The sequence below is a fragment of the Zalophus californianus genome, chromosome 4 (genome assembly GCF_009762305.2).
Source record: "Zalophus californianus isolate mZalCal1 chromosome 4, mZalCal1.pri.v2, whole genome shotgun sequence".
NCBI lineage: Eukaryota > Metazoa > Chordata > Mammalia > Carnivora > Otariidae > Zalophus > Zalophus californianus.
In genome coordinates, this window is record NC_045598.1 from 30122217 (window position 1) to 30143708 (window position 21492).

At 42.8% G+C, this 21492-nt stretch overlaps 1 protein-coding gene across 1 annotated transcript; it reads left to right on the forward strand.

The window, feature by feature from the left end:
- The first annotated feature begins 285 nt into the window (after positions 1-285).
- Positions 286-11061, forward strand: AKIRIN1 (akirin 1). Its single transcript, XM_035727123.1, is given in 6 exon segments — positions 286-651; positions 5013-5153; positions 8056-8171; positions 8173-8191; positions 9488-9559; positions 10224-11061. Coding segments are annotated over 6 exon segments (579 nt in total). The 5' UTR covers positions 286-431; the 3' UTR covers positions 10235-11061.
- The last annotated feature ends 10431 nt before the right edge of the window (positions 11062-21492 follow it).

Below are 21492 nucleotides of genomic sequence, written 5' to 3' on the forward strand. Positions count from 1 at the left end.
TCCCCCACGCCCCTGCCGCGCAGGTGCGAAAACCTAAGGGGCCACCCCGGCGCGAAGGCTCGAGGAACTGGGGGGACGCGGGGTGGGGGTGGGGGATGATGGGACCCCGGGAGGGGCGGAGGCGGGGGTGGGGGCCTTCCCGAGGTTGCCTGGAGACCAAGCTCTCCGCCCAGACTGTTCCATTTCCTCAGCGGGGGGCGTCGCGGACCGGAACGTGGCTGACCGGCCTCCCAGAGCGGCCCTCTTCCGGCTTCTCCCCCTCTGCCGGGCGGTGGCCAGGGCCCGTGACGTCACAGGAGGCGGGGCCAGAGCCGCTGCCGGGTGCTGGAGGCGCCATTGGAGCCGGCTAGGCTTGCGAGCTCCGCTGAGGAGCCGGAGGTTGGGCCGCAGCTACCTCGGCGTTCGCTCCTGGTCCCTGGCCCCTCAGCGGCATGGCGTGCGGGGCGACGTTGAAGCGGCCCATGGAGTTCGAGGCGGCGCTGCTGAGCCCTGGTTCCCCGAAGCGGCGGCGCTGCGCCCCTCTGCCCGGCCCCACTCAGGGCCTCAGGCCCCCGGACGCCGAGCCGCCGCCGCTTCTCCAGACGCAGACCCCACCGCCGACTCTGCAGCAGCCCGCCCCGCCCGGCAGCGAGCGGCGCCTTCCAACACCGGGTAACCTATGCTGCGGGCCTGGCAGGAAGCCAGGCCCAGGCATTTTGGGGGGTGGGGGTGGGGCGGCTGTGGGCGCTAGGCTGTTTCACCCACAGACCCCTTCTTTGCCCTGAGAAACGGGAACTGGGATGCCACTGGGCCTTGTCGCTTCCGGGGATGGGAGATATCCGGGAGGGATGGTGGGGCCCCAGTGTCCGTTTTCGGTTTTCCTGGAGCTGGAGAGACTGGAGGGGTGGGCGGCAAGAGGAAGATGAGAATATCCCTGGTCGCTCGGGGCCCTTCCCGTGCACGAAGCCCCTCCTGCCTCCGCTGCCCGGGCCTGCACAGAGCCGCCCAGCAGATCCAGTGGGCCATGGAAAATGGGATTCTACTCACGAACCCGGCCTTGAAGGTGGGGGTTGGGGGCGGGTTCATGGGGCCTGAGTGTGTGCTGTTCACTGTACTGTAGCTTGGAGGGAGACCTGATTTCCAGAAGGCTTTAGGGACCAGAGGCCGTCGCAGAAGTCATAGAATCCGATTTCAACCTATTTCCAAGGGACTGGCCATGTTTTATTGTATGGCTATTGTCTTGTACCATATATAGCTTGAAATCGGTAGGTCGTTAGCTAGAATTTGAGAATCCTTAAACCTACAGAGGTTCCAGAAGCAGGAATTCATCTATCCATAACAGAGATTCTTTCAGTAAGGATTACACATTGGTCGAGGAAAGGGGAGAGCTAGTGTGACTGTAAAGTTAGGACAAACCCCCCCCAACCATTGTGCAGGAATAGAGGGGAAAGTGCATCACAATTAATACGCAGTTTTAAAGGGCTCCTGGAAATGGGGGAGGGTCCTCAAAACGACTTCGGCGAGTTATTTCTTTTTGTTTTTCTATTCCTCAAGCGTAAGTGAAACCTTAGGACTGCCTTAAAATTCTTTTCCTCATCCCTTTTCAGTTACCGGTGCCTTTGGGCTTTATTTCCTCTTTCCTCTGCATATCCATAATGCAGATTTCAGGCCCTCATACTGTCTTGCACAGAGATTCCTGCAGTTGCTAGCCAGGCTCTCCCACTCTCTCATGTTCACCTCTTCTTTATTCTGGCATTCAAAGGACTTATCAGCTATAACCATATGTTTTACTTAGTCTTTTACACATTTTTTTCCCCCAAACTATGCTTTTGCTGCTCTTTCTCCAGACCCACCTGGGTGTGCCTGTTATCCTTGCCTTCCATCATGATGTTTTCCCCTTGTATTTGCTAATCCAAATACAGTCATTTCTGCAAGTCTCCCATCCATTACCCTGCCCCATAAGGAACTCTGTTCTACTTTAAATTCCCTGACCACTTAATGTTGCAAAGCCTTATGTACTGAATGAGATAATGTTTGCAAAACTTTTTTTGTAAAGAGCCCTTCAAAAGCAGGGGACGGGGGCGCCTGGATGGCCCAGTCAGTTAAGCATCAGTGTCTTGATCCCAGGGTCCTGAGTTCAAGCCCCATGTTGAGCTCCATGCTGGGCATGGAGCCTATTTAGAAAAAAAAAAAGAAAAACGGGACAAAATGCCCACTTGAAGTGCTATCTTTTCTTCTGTTCCTGCAGATACCAAGGATAGTCATACAATCTTTCTGGATCTCTCTTCTGCAAAATAGAATTAATACTTGCCCTATCTTGATTGATTTTATGCATATGTTTTATTTCTTCCAACAATATCCTGTAGACTAATTTTGTTGTAGTTCACATTACAGCAAATGTTTAATAAATGATTGTTGAATGTATTTGGAAGCCTCAGTATTGCAGAGTGCAGTAATGGGAGTTCCTATTTTAAACTTTAATTTTCGCATAGATCATGCAAACTACCTTCTTGGTCATTTATATTAAAATATTTTACTTAAAATACTCATTTGTAAAGATTGATCAGTTAAACTCCTTAATGCTTATTGGAATATGGTTCTGTCAAGAAAGAAACATAAAGTATGAATGATTATATAATGCTTTGGCTTAAGTGAAAACCGTGTCCTCTGTATTAAAAAGGAGGAATGGGGGAGGAAATGTTAGTTGCTTTACAAATAGAAAGAATAAAGCTAACTAATAGAAAAGTGAGTTTAAAAATCAGTGACTTCATTTTATAACATAATTGTTATCTCAAAGGTTATGAAGTTCTCTCAGAAATGGTCAAGAAACTATGTTTTTACTTCACTTTAAAAAAAAGATACATGTCTTATGGAAAAGGCATATAAAATTAAGCCTTTTATTGCTTAAAAGAGCTAAGTTGATAGCAGGCTTAGGAGGGTGTTGCTGACCTGAGGGAGATGTTTGTAAACATGGAGTGAGTCCAGGTGCAAAGCGATTAATTGATCATGACTTGTGGCTTGGTGAGTAACATCCAGATTGAGGTAGCATTTTAGCTAGGTCTTGAATGACGGTGAAGGAAGAAAGATAGCCACATTTTAAGCAAAGGAAAACTGCTTGAGCAAAGCCGTGAAAATGCACAAATTAAGGAAAAGATTATGTAATATAACTGGGCTATAATGGGAGATGGAACTGGAAACAATCTGGGGCCAAGTCTTGGAAGACATGGAACGCCATGTTGAAGAGTTTAAATTTTTTTTTAAGATTTTATTTCTTTGGGAGAGCACAAGCTGAGGAGAGGCAGAGGGAGAGGGAGAAGCAGACTCCCTGCTGAGCATGGAGTCCGATGCAGGGCTCAGTTCCAGGACTCTGGGATCATGGCCTGAGCAGAAGGCAGACACTTAACTCACTGAGCCACTGAGCCACCCAGGCGCCCCGAAGAGTTTGAATTTTGGTCTGTAACAGCTAGGAACCATTGTAGAATTTTGAGGATAGGCTTAGTCTGATATAACCCAGAAGCACAATGTCAAATAATAATGGGATGCAAAGATTAAAGTTATCATCCACTGTTAAAAAAGAAATTTGCGTTTTCTTTTTTTTTAAGTGGCCTTCTTAGAGAGAAAATCACATGTACTTCCTTTTTTTTCTACTGTGCATGCCATGTTTAGATTCTTGGACTTGCTTGTCCTTTAACCAGCCTAAAAGTTGTATCTTTCCATTTGTTCACTTCGCCATACAGGAGGCAGTTAGAGGTTTATCAAAGACCTTCTGTTCTCATGAGCGTTGTCCTCATACTTGTCCTTTCTTGTTTCAAGTCGTTGCAGTTCCTTGCATCCTTGTATTGAATCTGGCAGGTATATGCTTAGTGAATAATACATTTTAAAGATGAAGCAAAGACTTCATAAATTCAGCGATCTTAAAATATGAACTTCATAGCATTTTTAAGGGAAAGCCTCGCTAATCGATTACTACATTGTTTGTTTAGGCTGAGTGTTAGCAAATTTAGTTATGTGTGAGATACTGAGTTTGTGTTAGTTCCTAGGCTGTACTGTCACTTGTTTTCAAAGCTTCATTGGGTAGGCAGTTAACATTTATATTGAAGAAGTACACTAAAGATCCTTAATGATTTTCCAAGGTCATAGTCACACAGCTAGGAAGAAGCAAAATGGTATTAACACTCAGCCCCATTAAAAAAATACAATTATAGCAAAGTATACATTAGAATAATGTGAGGGGGTGGTAATATGATGTTCTGGGTTTTATTTTTGATAAGGAGGCTTTATTATCTGGAAAGTGGATACATATTCTACCACAAAAATGAAAAACTTGAAAACCACATCCTTTCAGACTGTGTTGTCTCTAGGAATGTACTTCAAAGTGAATTTGTGTGTCCTGGACTCCCTTCAATAGTGTTAGCAAATTTGGTTTATGATTACTTTGACTCAGAATAGTAATCTGAGTCCCATCAAGTATTGGCTCTCAGTAGGATCAGAAAGTTCTTTTCTAAGCCCTGATCATCGGTTCCAAGCAATAAATCTCAGGTCTCCCCATGGTCCGTGTCCAGGAGGTGACCATATTGTGGTTTCTGCTGTCCTCTACCCCAAAGATCTTGAGTCCCAAATGGGACAAGAGCTTCATTTTTAGAAGGCCTTAGGTGGTAAGAGAATCACCCCAGTACACTAGTTTGTAAAATTGTGCAGCTTAACATAGATCAAAAATAGCTCCTTATTAGGTGAAGGATGAGTTTTTTGTTTTGCTGTAAGTTGTACTAGTTAATCCTAAAGCAAACTGTAGTCTTCACTGTCACAGGAAAACAAGCAACGGGAACTATCTGGAGGGTTTATGCTAAAATAGCTCCTTTTCCATGCATTGTTGAAATAGCAATAAGAAGGAATACTTTCGGGGTTATATGAGAGTGCTTTATTCAGAATAAAACATTTTTCTTGCTAATATTAATAACATGAGGGAAGGGACAAGAAGTTTGAAGAAATGGCACAATAAAGTGAATGCTCAAATGTGTTTCTTTTTTTATTAGAACAAATTTTTCAGAACATCAAACAAGAATATAGTCGTTATCAGAGGTGGAGACATTTAGAAGTTGTTCTTAATCAGAGTGAAGCTTGTACTTCGGAAAGTCAGCCTCATTCCTCAGCACTCACAGCACCTAGTTCTCCAGGTAAGCAAACATTGGTGTGGACAGACCAACCATTTAAGAGTTTGTAAATGGTACACTTGTGATGAACCTTGGGTGTTGTATGTAAGTGATGAATCACTAAATTCTACACCTGAAACTAATATTACGTTGTATGTTAACTAATTGGAATTTAAATAAAAACTTGGAAAAGGAAAAAGAGTTTGTAAATGGTTCTTCAAATGATGGTTTCCTAATCCAGAATTGATTTCATCTAAAGTAATAAAATTGGTAAAATGTATGCATTATATCACTACTTGTAAATACTTTTCAAACCATAGAGTCATGAAATTGGGAAAAAACCTTAGGTTGATGTGATTTGGCTTCCATCCACCCAGTGTAGAAGTACCCTGTAACTGCAGTGTCTAATATCTTAGCCATTAGATTAGCCACATGTGGCGTTTTAAGTTAATTAAAATTTAATGAAATTTTAACATCTAGTTTCTTGGATGCAGTAGCCACATTGCAAGTGCTTAGTAGCCACATGTAGTTCTTGTATTAGCACAACTATGGGAATTTCCATCATTGCACACATTTGTGTGACAGCAGTGCTCTATAACATTGACAGGTGGTCAGAGAGGATGTGCTCAAAAATAGAATCTCAGGGTTGGAGAGAATCTTCATGGTCACATAGTTCAGCCACCAGTCTTGCCTGCCATATCCCTGCAAATAGTCAAGAGGCCAGTGTGTAAACATTTCCATTGGTGGTGAACTCTGTCCTTTAACTGTAAAGGAGTTATTTTTCTTACAAAACTATTCTACTTTTTAGTAGTTCTGAAAGTTAGAAATTACCTTGATTAAAAATTGTCTCCTTACAGAACATAAGATTGTCTTGGCCAGGAGCTAGGATAGAAGGGAATGGGGAGAAACTGCTTAATAGTAAGGGGTGTTACTTTGGAGTGATGGAAATACTTTGAAATTAGATAAATGTGGTTGTACAAAATTGTGGGTATACTAAATGACACCAAATTGTTCATCTTAAAATGATTCGTTTTATGTGAATTTCACCTCAAGTAATTTTTTTTTTTAAGATTTTATTTATGGAGGGGTGCCTGGGTGCCTCAGTCGGTTAAGCATCTGCCTTCATCTCAGGTCATGGTCCCGGGGTCCTGGGATCGAGCCGCACATCGGGCTCCCCGCTCAGCAGGGAGTCTGCTTCTCTCTCTCCCTCTGCCTGCCGCTCCCCCTGCTTGTGCTCTCTCTCTGACAAATAAATAAATAAAAATCTTAAAAAAAAAAAAAAGATTTTATTTATTGAGAGAGTGAGTGAGAGCATAAGCTGGCGGGGGTGGGGGGGTGGAGGCAGAGGGAGAGGGAGAAGCAGACTCCCCACTGAGCAGGGAGCTGGATGCGGGGCCTGATCCCAGGACCATGACCCAAGCCAAAGGCAGATGCCCAACTGACTGAGCCACCCAGGCGCCTCTCACCTCAAATCATTTAAAAAAATTTTTTATGGGGGTGCCTGGGTGGCTCATTTGGTTAAGTGACTGCCTTCGGCTCAGGTCATGATCCTGGAGTCCCGGGATCGAGTCCCACATCGGGCTCCCTGCTCAGCAGGGAGTCTGCTTCTCCCTCTGACCCTCTTCCCTCTCGTGCTCTCTCTCTCTCATTCTCTCTCTCAAATAAATAAATAAAATCTTTAAAAAAAAAATTTTTTTTTTTATGACCCAAAGGTCTTGGTTCTAGAATAGCACCTTTTTAGTTGTTCTTGCGTGTTCATGAGTGATAGACTTTTCAGTGGTAATAGTTAGCAAGGCTCTCCTTAATATTCTGAGATTTTAGTATTAGATTTTTGAAGTAATGGAATATGTTATGGGTGCAGAGAAACAATACAGTGATGACTGGGTGGAACTTTAGGTTTCATTTGTAAAGAAGAAATTTTGGTTTAGGTTAAAAATGACTTCTTTCAGAGTGCTAAATGGTTTACAGATTAATTGGGCTGAAGAAATGGAATCTAGGCTTGAGCTTTGAGGAACAACTCAGAACTGGGCTACCAAAGGAGCTGCCGCTTTTCTCATGATCAGGAAGCCGACTTCCATGTTTTCTGGCATTCCAGTGAATATTTTGGTTTCTAACTACTATCTTAACGAATATATCACTCTGTTCCTAGATTTGGAAGGGATGAAGGATGAGATATGTACTGCCTAATTATCTTCTTCATTCATAGTGACTTTGCTAACAGTTTGTGTATATAGGGCAAGTTACTTGGTCTCCTAAGCATCAGATTTCTAACCACTTCTTATCAGAACCACCTGTGGAAGTTAAAAGATGGCCCAGGCCCTAACCTAGAATTAAGTCAGAATGTGTATCATGTTTTGTGAATTCTACAGATAATTATGCACCTCAGTTAAACATAGGTCTAGATAATCGCCAAGGATTTGAGTAGCTCTGTGAATCTACTTTCTCTAATCCAGACTAGGGGCTTTATATCAACTTACTTTTTGTTCTTGTTCTTTACCAAATGAGCATTGAGTTATGGGCTCACATTGTTACGGCATCAGAACTGTTTTTTCTGTATGCAGATCAGCTAGCACACCTGGATACACATTGTTCCTCCTACTTTTCAGTTTACCTTTGGGCTGACTGTTAAAACTAATGGCAGAAGCACAGATTCTGTGAAATACTCCATGTAGAGTTGTGAAGAATACTATTTTTCTGAACAGTTTTTGTATCCCAGGAGTGCTTACATAAAGTTATTAATTCTGAACCTTAGAACTATAATGTATTATTTAAAGTGGATTTGTCTTGGGGTGCCTGGCTGGCTAATTAGGTAGAAACATGTGACTCTTAATCTCGGGGCTGTGAGTTTGAGCCCCACGTTGGGTGTAGAGATTATTTAAAATCTTTAAAAAAAAACAGAATAAAACTAGATTTGTCTTTTGGCCAGGTTCTTCCTGGATGAAGAAGGACCAGCCCACCTTTACCCTCCGACAAGTTGGAATAATATGTGAGCGTCTCTTAAAAGACTATGAAGATAAAATTCGGGAGGAGTATGAGCAAATTCCTCAATACCAAACTAGCAGGTAGGCTGAGGCAGTGGCTGTGCCATTGTTAATAGGGTTCGGTAAATAATAAGGTTCAGTAAAATGGTAACTTAGAAAAAGAGCAGGCCTTCATGTAAGAAAGTTTAATGAGTTGTGAATAGTAAGTTACTCTCTGGTGATTCTAAACATTATACATTTATACACTTTATGGGAAGGACTTTTCATTTACATTTCTGAAACAGAGATAAGCCAAGCTTTTCTTTGTACATTTTTCCATATGAATAAAGGCAGTGAGTAGTTTATTTGGGGCTAACCTCCCAACTGGTGGTTGGGAGTGGAGTATAGTCGACACGGATCAGAATTCCTGGTAGCAGTCACTATGTGGATTTGGGGAAAATCTGGCATTCTGTAATTTGGATGTACATTAGTTTGGAAAGCACAGCTCAGGTTTGAACAAAGGGAGTTGACAGTGATGTCAACAAGTAGAGCCTTTTATGAAAGGAAGAGATCTGAATCAGGAATAGAGAGTAGTGCCCATTTAGGGAAAGGGGACAATGTTGGATGAGAGAGGTTTTAGACAACAACTTCTTCCTGTAACAGTATTATTTCCTAATCTGGTGACCCACACCACATGGTTCCTCAGAATGTTAGAAAAGTCTGCTTTAAATGAGAACTGTTGGTTTAACAACAGCTAAGTGGGTTTGTTTATAGTCAAACTTCTTTGATCCTTTAATATACTAATAATAGTATTAAGACAAGAAGCTCCAGTATACCATTTCCCCTCTCCTACCTCCATCCCCACAATTGTTCACTTGGCTCTAAGTCACTTCTCTGTTCATGGATGTTGGGCTACCTTCTTTTTTACTGAGTTTCTCTTTAGAAGGTAGTACTGTGGGACTGTTTACAGTTAGGTAGTATGAAATTTTCTCCGCTTTCTAGCCATCCCACTTCTTTCACTCAACATGTCTGTTGAGATTTATAGCAAGGATAGAATGCAGAAAAGAGATTCAAGCTTCATGTCTTAGAGAGTTCCTAAAATTTGTTGATTTGTAGTACTGAGCCAGTCTGTCTTGAGAAGCCTTTAGTAGGGGATGGAGTTACAGCAGGGGCAAGATTAGGAAAATGTGATATAGATGATCAGTGACCAAATCTAGGAGCCTAGGGATTTGGCTCTGGGATCTAAAAGTAAGTAACAGATCCCAGAGCGGCTATTAAAAGGAGGGTCTGAGAATGGATAATTTAAAATGGGAAGCTAGATGTGATCCTGACACTTGATTCTTAAAAAACTGAGGGAGAGTTCTGGGGATAGTATATACTGTCTTTTCCCCCTTCCAGAACAATATGAATCTTTTGTGAAATTCACACATGATCAGATTATGCGACGATATGGGACAAGGCCAACAAGCTGTAAGTATTGTCAAGTTTTTCTTTGAATTTTCCAACTTCTAGGAGCAAGATGTTGACACTGAATACCTTGTCTCCTGAGAGCAAAACACCCCTGTGGAGTAAAATAATAGCTAACGTTAAAAAAAAGCATGTCCAGCATTGTGCTAAGCCCATTAAATCCTCATGAAGTTATTTAATCTACAGTAACCCTATAAGGGAGGAACTTTTGTTAAGCCCCATTTTACAGGTAAGGATGGCACTTAAAGAGGTTAAATAATTTGTCCAAGCTCATAAAGGTAGTAGTTCATCCAGGACTGAAACCTAGATAGTCTGACTGCAGTACCGGTTTGTTTGTTACCTGGCTTTTCCTCCAGAAAGGTAGTTTCAATTAGTAATTTATGAGAGTTAATTCCTTAAGCTAGCTTATCAAGTGTGTGGTCACAATTTCTTAATTCTGGACATCTTGGAACTACTTACTAGTTACTCAAAACATAAAGTAATATATAGCTGTATATCTAAACTGAAGCTGAGTCAGGTGTCTTAAATTCTGGAAAACTTAGGACATTTTAAGTGCTGATGTACATTCTCCATGTTTATCACATTTCCCATTGGTTAATATTTTTAAAAAGCATGACACTATATTTTTATTATTCTTAAACTTTTTTTCCCCCCCCCTAATTTATAGATGTGTCCTGAAGCTTTCTTGCATATCTGGGTACCAGGTTTGACCTCAAGAGATGGCTGCTGTACACTTTTTGCAACTGGTTTGATATCACATTTCAGCTCCAACTTTGCATCCTGAGAATACTTAAACGTTTCTGCAGGTCCATTTTATACAACTTGAAAGACCTTAAAACTTTCTGGTTGCCACAAGCATATCTTTCTTTTCTGCTCATCCAATAAACAGCTGTGCCCTACTGTGATAGATTTTCCAAACAAAAATACCTGGAGCAGCAGTTTAGCAAAATATGCCCTCAGTGGCACTCAACAAATGGAGTTTCCCCAAGCACAGTTCTGTAAGAAGTGTGTGTGAGAGTGTGTGTGTATGTGTGTGTGTGTGTGTGTGTATTTTAAGTTATTATTTGTATTGTGCAAATTTTTTTGATCTTGGGGATTCTGGCTGTGAATTTGATGCACGACAATTATGGTTAAAAACATTTGCTTGGTCTACAGAAGATCATTAATGTTTTGTGACCATATAAGTTGTAACGGTGGATTGTTTTATGTTGTAGGTATTATTGTTAAATACAGGGACTGTTTCCAGGCACAGAATATGAATCATAAGTTAGGATGGACATTAGGTGTGATTATGATGACATAGCAAAGGTCTGTGGTCCTAGGTCTACAAATGCGTGGTGAGGAATTAGGACAAACTGGAGACGGGCCGTTTGACACATGGACTCTGCCTAGCCGTGTTGAAAAATACTTTGACTCCAAGCCTTAAAATACCCATGTGGAGTCTGTGCTCACCTCATTCACACAGAGAGCTCCCTGGACACTGAACCTCTAAAAAGAAAAAGTCTCCCTGGAGCAGGAGCATCAGGGTTTGCTTGGGAGCACAACACAGGTGAGCGTGGGGCTGGGCCAGCCCCTGGTGGCACTGCTGTTTGGGAGGAGCCACTTTGCCTTTGTATCGGTTATTAAAAACAGAATTTGGATCCTTGTGGTCAGGCTCCCCAAATTCTTTTTAAGAAGTGACCATGTTCAACTGCTTGAGCTTTGTTTTGGCAACCCCCTGCCCAAAGTTGCTTACAGACTGTTCTTCACCTTGTTTCCAAGGCTGTGGAACAGAAAGTAGCCTCTGTTTTGAGGAGGTGGAAGTTAAGTATACATTTATTTTTTACTGTGACTTGTTCAGGACCACATTTTACAAAATGCCTTGTTTCCTTTATTATTGTTTCTGGAAAGGAAAGTTCTATTAAAATTGTTTTAGTTTGAATATAGAATAGTTTTATTAATTAGGGCTTATTTTGAAAAATTCTGAGTTTAATTCAAGTGTATGCCAGTACCTTCCAAAGTAAGGTAATATTCAGAGACAGTTGTTCTGATCAGATGGCTTAGAGAAATTCTGGAATATTCATATTCGAAGATTCCTTATTAATGAATGTCTTTGACTTAAATCTAACCAAAAACTGCAACATTATTCTTTGTACATTTTCATTATATAGTGTTAACAAGCTTAGTTGCAAACAAATAAAATACTTAAGCTATTTGTTTACCTTGCCTTCTTAATACTGTGATAATGTTTATTATTCAAATAATTTATGTGAGGCTGCTATAACCATTTCCCCAGTAAAACATTACATTTAAGATTTATAGACTTTTTAAAAGCCCATCAGTGATCTTTAAATAATTAAAGAATTATTTTACTTAATATTTGATAGGGCAGTTTGTTTCATCTTTTCCTTTTCCAGGGTAGTCACTTGTTCCTGGAAGAGGGAGCTAGCCGTGGCTGTCATGGGAGTGGCCTTACAGTGGGATAGTCACACCAAAACAAAGGAAGGACAGCTGAGGGGGCCATCAGAAGTCCTGAAGGATGGATCAGGAATGGGGAACGCTGCTGCACTGATGTCTTGTTACAGAATCAGTGTGATGTGGGGCAAATGTCAGCCCCGTTCCTACTATACGGCTTCTGGCTGGGAGGTAGAGTAGGTTTCTATAAAGGGAAATGATAGACACTCTCTTACTGCACCCAGTGTTGTTAGGCTGTTATGATATGGTTGCCCTTTGGGGCTGTAGGATAAGTAAGACCACACATACCACCATGGCTGGGGTTTTGGAATCTCCTCAAAAGGGACTAGACAAGTTTGTCTAGTGTTTTATCCAGAGAAGAGACAGTTCCTAGACAGAAAATGGGGACCTATAATGTAGGCCTTAGACTAACAAAAAAAGTTTTTCCTTAGACTTGATTTCTAGAGCTTGAACTTAAGGGCATTCCCAGGTAGGGAAGTGTCTTTGTCCCATGGAGGTAGGTCAAAACCCAGGGAGGAAGTTAACCTACAGAAACGTGTAAGGATAGGCCAGGACCTGTGGTCTCAGAACAGCTGTATCTACCACCCTGGTTATAGTTTTTTGTTTTAATAATAGTTAATCCTCTTTTGGTAAAACCTTAAGCTTAAGAGGAATGAAAGGAGTAGGTATTCATGCTTAGGTCTAGAGGAGTATAGGGGAGATCAAAGTTCCTGAGGCAGATAATTGTTAAGAGCTCCCCAGGGGAGAAGAACATCAGGGAATACAAGAATTTGGGCCAGCCTCACACATGGTGAAGCTTCTCTGCCTGCCAGGGAGGATGGTTGGCTGTGTAGTAAAGGAATGGCCTTTGGATGTGTGTAGCCCTAGAGTTTAGATTGCTGCGTGAGCCTTGCCAAGCTACTGAAATTTGTGAGCCATAGTTTTTCTTGTCTGTAAAATGAGGGTTAATTGTATGTACATCACTGGGTTTTGTTTTCAAATGCGAGATTAAGTTAATAGCCCATGTAAAGAAAGTAGCACAGCCTGAGACATAAAATATGCATTTGACACTGTTATATAGCAGGTTTCTTTACAGTGGTCTTCATTAGATCTGAAGACCAAAACGTTCCTTTCTGCAGCAGCAATTCTCAACTTTCCAGTATGAATAGCCTTTGTTAACATCAAAATCTCACGTTCTCTAATTAGAATTTGTACTTTTAAGTGTTTGACTAAGAAAACAATAAAAGATGAATGACCAATGAATTCAGTAATGCCTTTCAGTGAATCTGTATTTTGTTACTATAGCAGGGGTCAGCAAACTAAGGCCTGGTTTTGTAAATAAAGTTATATTGAAACACTGCCACACCTGTTTGTTTGCGTCTGTGGCTGCTTTCACAGTTGCAACTCCAGAAACAGGTAGTATGGGCCACGGAGTTGAAAATACTCTGGCCCCTCACACTAAAGTTTGTGGGCCTTGGTCCTGTATCACTGATACACATTTGAAAAGCTCACAGACAAGGCAAACTCAGTCCATCATGGATTGGTGGACAAGAACCTTAATTTGTTTCTAGGGGAGTTACACCTCAGGTGTGTCATGATAAAAAAACATCCTGTGCTTACAAATGAAAACCAACTGTCAAAGTGAATATCGTACAGAAAAAGCCAATGAAGTTTTCAGAGCAATGATTCTCAAGGATGGGGACAGGGGGGTGCCTGGGTGGCTCAGTCGTTAGGCGTCTGCCTTGCGCTCAGGTCATGATTCCCAGGGTCCTGGGATTGAGTCCCGCATCGGGCTCCCTGCTCTGTGGGAAGTCTGCTTCTCCCCCACTCTCCCAGCTTGTGTTCCCTCTCAGTCAAATAAATAAATCTTAAAAAAAAAAAAAAAAGGGGACAGGGAACATGCTATTGGGGGGTGGGTCATTAGAATGACTTATTTTTGGCATATTTAATTTTGGAAATTTTAGATACAAAAGTGGGTGTAAGGATTTTATGTTTATCAGAAGATCGTTTGTTAAGTATTGTTATTAAGGAACAGTGACTTGACTGCTTGCCTGGGTGGTTATTTCCTTAAAAATGGCTTCAGAGAGTGCTGTAGTCCACAGCTACAGTTAAACTGATCCTTGAATAATGTTGATACTTTCAGGAAGAAAGAAGCAAGTTTACCTAGGGAAAAAATGTCCAGCTACTTAATCCCAAATGATACTCTCAAATAAGTAGCACTTCATTGTGAAGATGATTTGTTTAAAATTTAAGCACCTAAAGTCTTCATGGGTCACGTTTTCACTGACTGTGGCTTATAGTGTCTTGTCTCATTATGTGCCAGGTTATCTGTGAGCTGGATACTATATTTGAACAATTATAGGAGTAAACAGGACATGAATGAGGCATCTACCTCTAGAAGGATTTCTGGTTGCCCTGTGCTGGGGATATTACTATACCTTAATTCAGATTGAAGGCTGGAGGTTCCTAGATCTTCCAGATGGCACACAACCAGGTCTCAAGTCTGTGTGAAGACTAGTTTGTGTTTCACCCTTATCTTAAAAGTGTAATACTTAGGAATCCCAGCTTAAGGAGCCTGTGATGGGGGTTCCCCTTTAGCTGGCCTTAGGTTTTGGTTTTTGTCCCCTTCGGTCCATGAGGCTTCTGAAAAGTACGCTGCAGGCATCCAAGGGCTTCCAGATTGGCATATGCCTTAACAGCACAGCTTTGAGTTCTAGGCTCTGGGTTCTCAAGATTTTGGCTCAGTAATTCCTTATTACCTAGTTAGCTTTTTATGCTTTTAAGAAAATTTTATATTTCAACTACTTCTTAGTTGACTTTAGCAATAGGCTGATTTCAAACTTCCCCATGCTCGATATCTAGAGGTGCAAGTTCCTGTGTGTATTTGGCCTCATCAGAGCTTTGGTGAAGGTGCTTAACCTGGTGTGGTACCCAACATGCCTTCATGTTAGTGAGAGGTAAGTAGGGAAATTCGTATTTATATTGGATTTGAGTGTTTTTCCAATTTGGCAAGCATTACTGGTGTCTTCTGAGTTATTTGTGGAGGACAGCTATTTGAGTTTTTAAAGCCTGACAAGTTTTTTGGTTTTTTTTTTGTTAAGCCTGACAAGTTTTTTTTAAACATTATTATTTGGGGGGGGTGCGGGGAGAGAAGCTCTAGCAGACTCCCTGCTGAGCTGGAGCTTGACACAAGGCTGGATCTCAACACTGAGATCATGACCTGAGCTGAAATCAAGAGTCAGAGGCTTAACCAACTGAGCCACCCAGGTGCCCCTAGCCTGACAAGGTTTTATAAGTAGCCCTAGTTCATCTTATATCCTCAGTACCTGACTTGGAATTAACATACATAAATATACTTAGGCATTTGGATCTTGACCCCTGAGAAGGAGGCTCAGTCTAGCAAGGAACATAAGCAGGTTAGGTAAAAGTTGCTGAGTGTTGCATGAATGGAACAGATAATGGCCTAAGGAAAAGAAGAGTTGGTCTTAGTAGCAGTGGTGACCAGGAAGTTTTCATTTGGGGAGGCAGAGTTGGAGCAAGGTTTCAAAGGATGAATAAGACTCAGGCAACAGTAGGAATTGGTGGGGCACCTGGGTGGCTCAGTCGGTTAAGTGTCTGCCTTGGCTCAGGTCCTGATTCCAGGGTCCTGGGATTGAGCCCTGAGTCAGGGCTCCCTGCTCAGCGGGGAGTCGTTTCTTCCTCTCCCCCATTTGAGCTCCCTGGCCCACGCTCTCTTTCAAATAAAATCTTTAAAAAAAAAAAAAAGGAATTGGGAGCTTGAAATGAGCAAAGGCTGGGTGGTGGAAAATCATGGTGGTGTATAGTGAGGACATTCTTATTTAGCCAGAGTAGGAAATCTTGTAGATCCTGGGAAGAGAGCTTGAAGCTCGGTAGTAGGGACTAGATAATGAAGGGTTTGACTACTAGGCATTTAGCTATTAATCGGTGGAAATCTGGAGAGTTTGGGGGAAACTAATTCAGGGGTAAGTACAAGACAGAAGGGCAAATACCAAACTAGACAACAGGTTGACCAGTTAAGGAGCCTCTTTTTTGTCCCATTAGAGATAACAAAGGCCTGTACATTGACTGGGAAGGATGATTTAAACATGGCTCTGGCTTTGCCTGGCGAAGATCCTTGAAGGATCTCTCGGGGCTCATTTTCCCCCCTTCACATAGAACACACTTTGAAAGATCCTTTTTCTTTTGGTTTGGCTTGTCTTTGCCCTTCACTTAACTAATCTAGCCCAGTTCCACAGCTGCTGCTGCTGTTGAGTTTTGTATGCATAGATTCTCCCAGATAAAATAATTTTAAGCCTTCTATAGGTTGTCTCTCTGTAGCCAGGGTTAAGAGAGATGCAGTCCTTGCCCTAGAAAAGCTCACAGACTATGGGCAGAAATGGATAAAACTTGCTTTGGTAAGTATTCTGTGCATCTGGACAGAGAGACCAGGGTGTTTCCTGGGGAAGACTACTCAGCTGCTCTGGGCAGTTTCCCCCAGGTAGTTTAATCACCCTGATCTGTACTCAGGAAGGCTGAATCACTAATACAGCTATATTGGTCCATAAAACCAGACTCCAGTGTGTTATTTTTTTCAATTTTAAGTAGGTTCTATGCCCAACGAGGGGCTTGAACTCATGACCCTGAGATTAAGAATCCCATGTTCTACTAAACCAGCCAGGCACCCCTCCAGTGCGTAAATTTATGATGAGAAATAGGTCAGGTGCAGTAGACTACCCCATTGGCCTTAACAGTGTGTTTTCTTCATATGATCATACCACTTCAGAAACCTAAATTAAAGTCAGAATGAGGGGAGTTAATTCTAAGGATGGAATGTTTACCAGCATCAAATTACCCCTACCACCATGAACCTGGCACAGGTTCCCACTTCACTTATGCTTCTTTAGTTTCTGGTCCTGTTGCATCTTCAACTTGGTAGCTTCTCCAACTTGGTGGGCACATTCTTTTCTAGTTTAAACAATCACTCCGGCTTCCAGTATATTCCAGGCGTTTGCACCCATTTTTTTTAATTTTATAGTAATCTCTATATCCAACATGGGGATCGAACTCAGGACCCCCATCAAGAATTACATGCTTCTTAGGGCACCTGGGTGGCTCAGTCGTTAAGCGTCTGCCTTTGGTTCAGGTCCTGATCCCAGGGTCCTGGGATCAAGTCCCGCATCAGGCTCCCTGCTCAGCGGGAAGCCTGCTTTCTCCCTCTCCCACTCCCCCTGCTTGTGTTCCCCCTCTTGCTGTGTCTCTCGCTGTCAAATAAATAAAATCTTAAAAAAAAAGATTCACATGCTCCACCGACTGAGCCAGCCAGGCGCCTTGGCCTTGGCCCCCGTTACTCTCTTCTTTAAGATTACTTTGCTTCTTGTTTTTTTCCTATCTATCCTATAGCTGGGGGCTTGGAGGTGAGGGCGGGGTAAGTTTCCCAAACTGTCTTCCCCAAATGCGCTAGGACCCTCAGGCTACCCGGTTGTTTGCTCAACTCTACCAGTGGTATGATACAGGCCTGAAAAGTTCCCCATGTGCTAAACTATAAAGACGGCCTAACTGCCGAAGGGTAGTGTTTAAAGCTTTTCTCGGGTTATACTGAGTAAGGTGTGTAAACATGAGGGAATCCTTAAGGTCAAGGACAGAAGTCCCGTGAATGAAGACCAAGGGAGTTTCTAGAAGGCCTGAGACCTCTGTGCTCCACAGAGGCGGAGACTAGTTTTCAAGGGGGTGGGATTGGGGGCTTGGATTAGGTCACCAGGCCATCCTCACGCGCTGAAGCTGAGAGCAAGGCTCTGCTTGCTTAGAACAAATCGCGTAGGACGCCTAGTCGAATTCCACTCGGTCTCCGCGCCACGGCTTCCCCAACACAAATGGAAGAACATGACAGCTGTGGGCTTGCTTCTGCGCCTAAAGTTCTTTGAGGTCGTTGTAAAACCACACTTCCCTGAAGCAGAGAATCTGCAAAGCAAGGTAAAGGGAAGGTAAACGAAAGGGCTTAAGAAGGCAGAGGCATCGTACCCCTAAAGTCGGGAACCACGTCACTTTTAACATAAGCCGCAAGAATCCAAGAGGGCGCGCGTGCTCACTATAGCAACGGCGCAGACCTCAGTTCTGGCGTGGGAGTTCTGGGAGTTGTAGTTTTCCAGTATTTGCCACAGAGGAAGACCCGTCACCCGACATCCTCTCACACCGTGCGGGCACGGGGTGTTTGCACGGTGCAGTGCAGGGGGCCGGCGTGTCAGTAGTGACCAGCATCTGTAATAGAAGTCTACAAGGCTGGCGGGACTTCAAGAAAGGCCTAGTGAATGCCTGAGGAATTTGGGAAGCTTTCACCAGAAAACGCTCCATATAAATAATCTGGACGGATTAGGCATTCGCCTGGGAGACAGTAGGAAGGTGGCAGCGAAGCGGGTTGGGGACCATTCCAGGCAGAAGAAACTATTCCTACGAAGTTTGGAAGAGCAATTCTAGATGGCCGAGAACACGAGGAGGCTGAGTAAGCAATTATATCCGAGGATTTCGAAATGGGAAGAAATCAGATCATGAGGGGTCTTGAATGTCAAACCAAATAATTTGAACCTTTTCTTGAATACACTGACACCTGACACACAACCCAAGCAGTATAACCCCCTCCTTTGTGTTCTCCCTTGTTTTGTTCATATTTGTTTTATCACTTGCTACACCATTCAGTGTCTTAGTCCAAAGAGCTCAATAAGGGCCATGGCATATGGTAAGAGCTCAGGAAGTATTTTGTTTTGGTTTGTTTTGGTTTGGTTTGGTTTGGTTTGGTTTGTCTTAGGAAGTGTTTTTTGAATGATCAGTTTTGAGTTTTAGAAAAGCAACTGGCAGCAATAAAGAGAATGGGTAAAAATGGGAGCAAGGTTGGATGTAAAAAAGCCATTGGAATAAATTGCTTTCCCTATCTTCAGGTTTCCCTCTATCCAAGGGTTGAAATCTGGCACATCAAAATACATTTCCAATGTGGGTTTTGTTTGGCCAGCACTTGAGAAAAAATTAGTTGCCCTGCATTTTTAAAAGTGGTAGGTTTCACATTTAAATAATAACAAAAGATTTCTGGCTTCTCTTGAAAAACTTTAGGAGATTTGACAATTTGGGGGCCCTGATTTTCTCAACAGCTATAGGATGCAGCTGAGTAGCTGCCACCGCCTTCAGATAGGACATACCCTCTCCAGTTTGTCACATTCCACACGACTCCTTCCATCAGTGAAACTGATGCCAAATACCAGCTGCCATTTATTATGGTGCTTGTTTTTATTTCCTTATAGTGAACTCTGTTTGGCTTTGGAGGCATTTGAGTCACCCATCTTTGTACTAACCTATCCTGCCTGGTATCTGAGGATTGATACATGAGATTAGTATTTTAGAAACATATTCAGTGAAAAACAGATTAAAGTGAGGAGCTGAGAGGCCAAAGGGAAGAAATGAATTAGAAACCTCTTGAAGGAATATTTGAGAGAACTTGGCCAGTAATTAAAGATTGGATGAAAGATGAGGAAAGGGCAAACTACAACTTTAGAGTTTCCTGCCTGAACGACTGGGAAGATTGATATCACCAACTTAAAGAAAGTGGAAGAAGTGGGAAGGGAGTTAGCAATCAATATCTTGCTACCTCTACTATTTTGTGGGCAAGAGCCATGAATTACCAATTCCATAATCTTCCAGTACTCTGCTGGACATGCATTAGGTGTTCAGGAAATCCTAGCTGAATTGAAACTCTGATCCCAGTTGGGAGGTATGTATCTGATGGGCTGGGGGGAGCAGAGGGAGAATTGGAAGTCTTAAACCAATTAAGCTATGGGACCTTAGGAATTCTCTCCAGAGTTGGTGATCCTAGGGCTTGGAGGCAGTTCACCCATTCTGGGGGAAAACTTTGCAAAAGTCCTAAAGCAGAGCAAGAATTTGACACACAGCAATGGAGATGGGGTTGAAATGGTGTCCTTCCAGGGGAAAGGGGAAAAAAATCAGAGACTGGCTGGCAGGACTTTTCCAAGAATACAATGGAACAGCAAGCTCTTGGATGGGGAAGATTAGGCAGAGGATTTTGGACAATGAGGCTGGGAAGGTTGGAAGACTTGACTTTTCTAAACGTTTCTGAGAGTACATTATTTATTTTTATGTTTTTTTAAGATTGTATTTATTTATTTGACAGAGAGAGACACAGCGAGAGAGGGAACACAAACAGAGGGGGTGGGAGAGGGCGAAGCAGGCTTCCTGCAGAGCAGGGAGCCCGATGTGGGGCTGGATCCCAGGACCCTGGGATCATGACCTGAGCCGAAGGCAGACACTTAACGACTGAGCCACCCAGGCGCCCCAGATGTACATCATTTAAAAGGAGAATAAATTTTCAGCCCAAACCCCAAATAAATATATTTTTTAAAGATTTTATTTATTTGACAGAGACACAGCAAGAGAGGGAACACAAGCAGGGGGAGTGGGAGAGGGAGAAGCAGGTCTCCCGCGGAGCAGGGAGCCCGATGCAGGGCTCGATCCCAGCACCCTGGGACCATGACCTGAGCCGAAGGCAGACGCCCAACGACTGAGCCACCAAATAATATATATAATAATAAATATTTTTATAAGTTACTTATATGTACAACTATAGTAATGTTACATACTTCATAAACATTTACACCAGGAAATAGAAATTAAAGGGGCACCTGGCTGCCTCAGTAGCTGGAGCATTCCAACTCTTGATCTCAGGGTCTTGAGTTCGAGTCCTATGTTGGGTACAGAGTTTACTTAAGAAAAATTTTTAAAAATAGAAATTAAAAAAGATTAGATAAAAAATGTAAGTATTTGAGTATTTTCTTCCCTCACACCCAGTGTATATCACACACGCCACTTCGGAGGCCCTGCTGTAGTCAAAGGGAGCCACTGGATGTTCTCAAACAGAGGAGCGGAATGGTCTCTGTTGACTTTCTGGAATCTGCAAACTTTAGAAGCTGAGATATCAAAGAACTGTGATTGCCTTGGAGAGGTTTCCACGTGCCAGGAACCGCCTCGGTGTTTTACATTTATCTCATTTAATCCCCAAAGCAACCCTACGCTGTAGGTACTTAAGATGAGAAAACTGATAAACCTCATTGGCTACGATACTGCCACTGCGCAAAGCTGAGAAAACTGAGGCATAGTGAGGTTAAGACACTTTCTCAGGATCACACCGAAGTGGCGGAGCCAGAATTTGAACCCACCCAGCGTAGGTCCACACCCCATGAGTTTATCACTACTGGCAGGGGTGGAGGTAGGGAAGGCACTACTTTTTCTCTTGTGGCCTGGGTCAAGCCCCTCACCAATCCGAGCTGTCGTGAGAGTGCTAGGAACAATGCGAGCAGACAGCAGTAACGCACGGCGGGGACTCGTCTAACGCAATCGTCTAGAAGTCAGTTTCTTTACAAGTCCATACCTTCAGCGGCTGATGCCGACGACTGCGCCGGCGCAGAATGAAGGGCTGGGTTTCTATGGTTTCCGGGCGCGACGGCAGA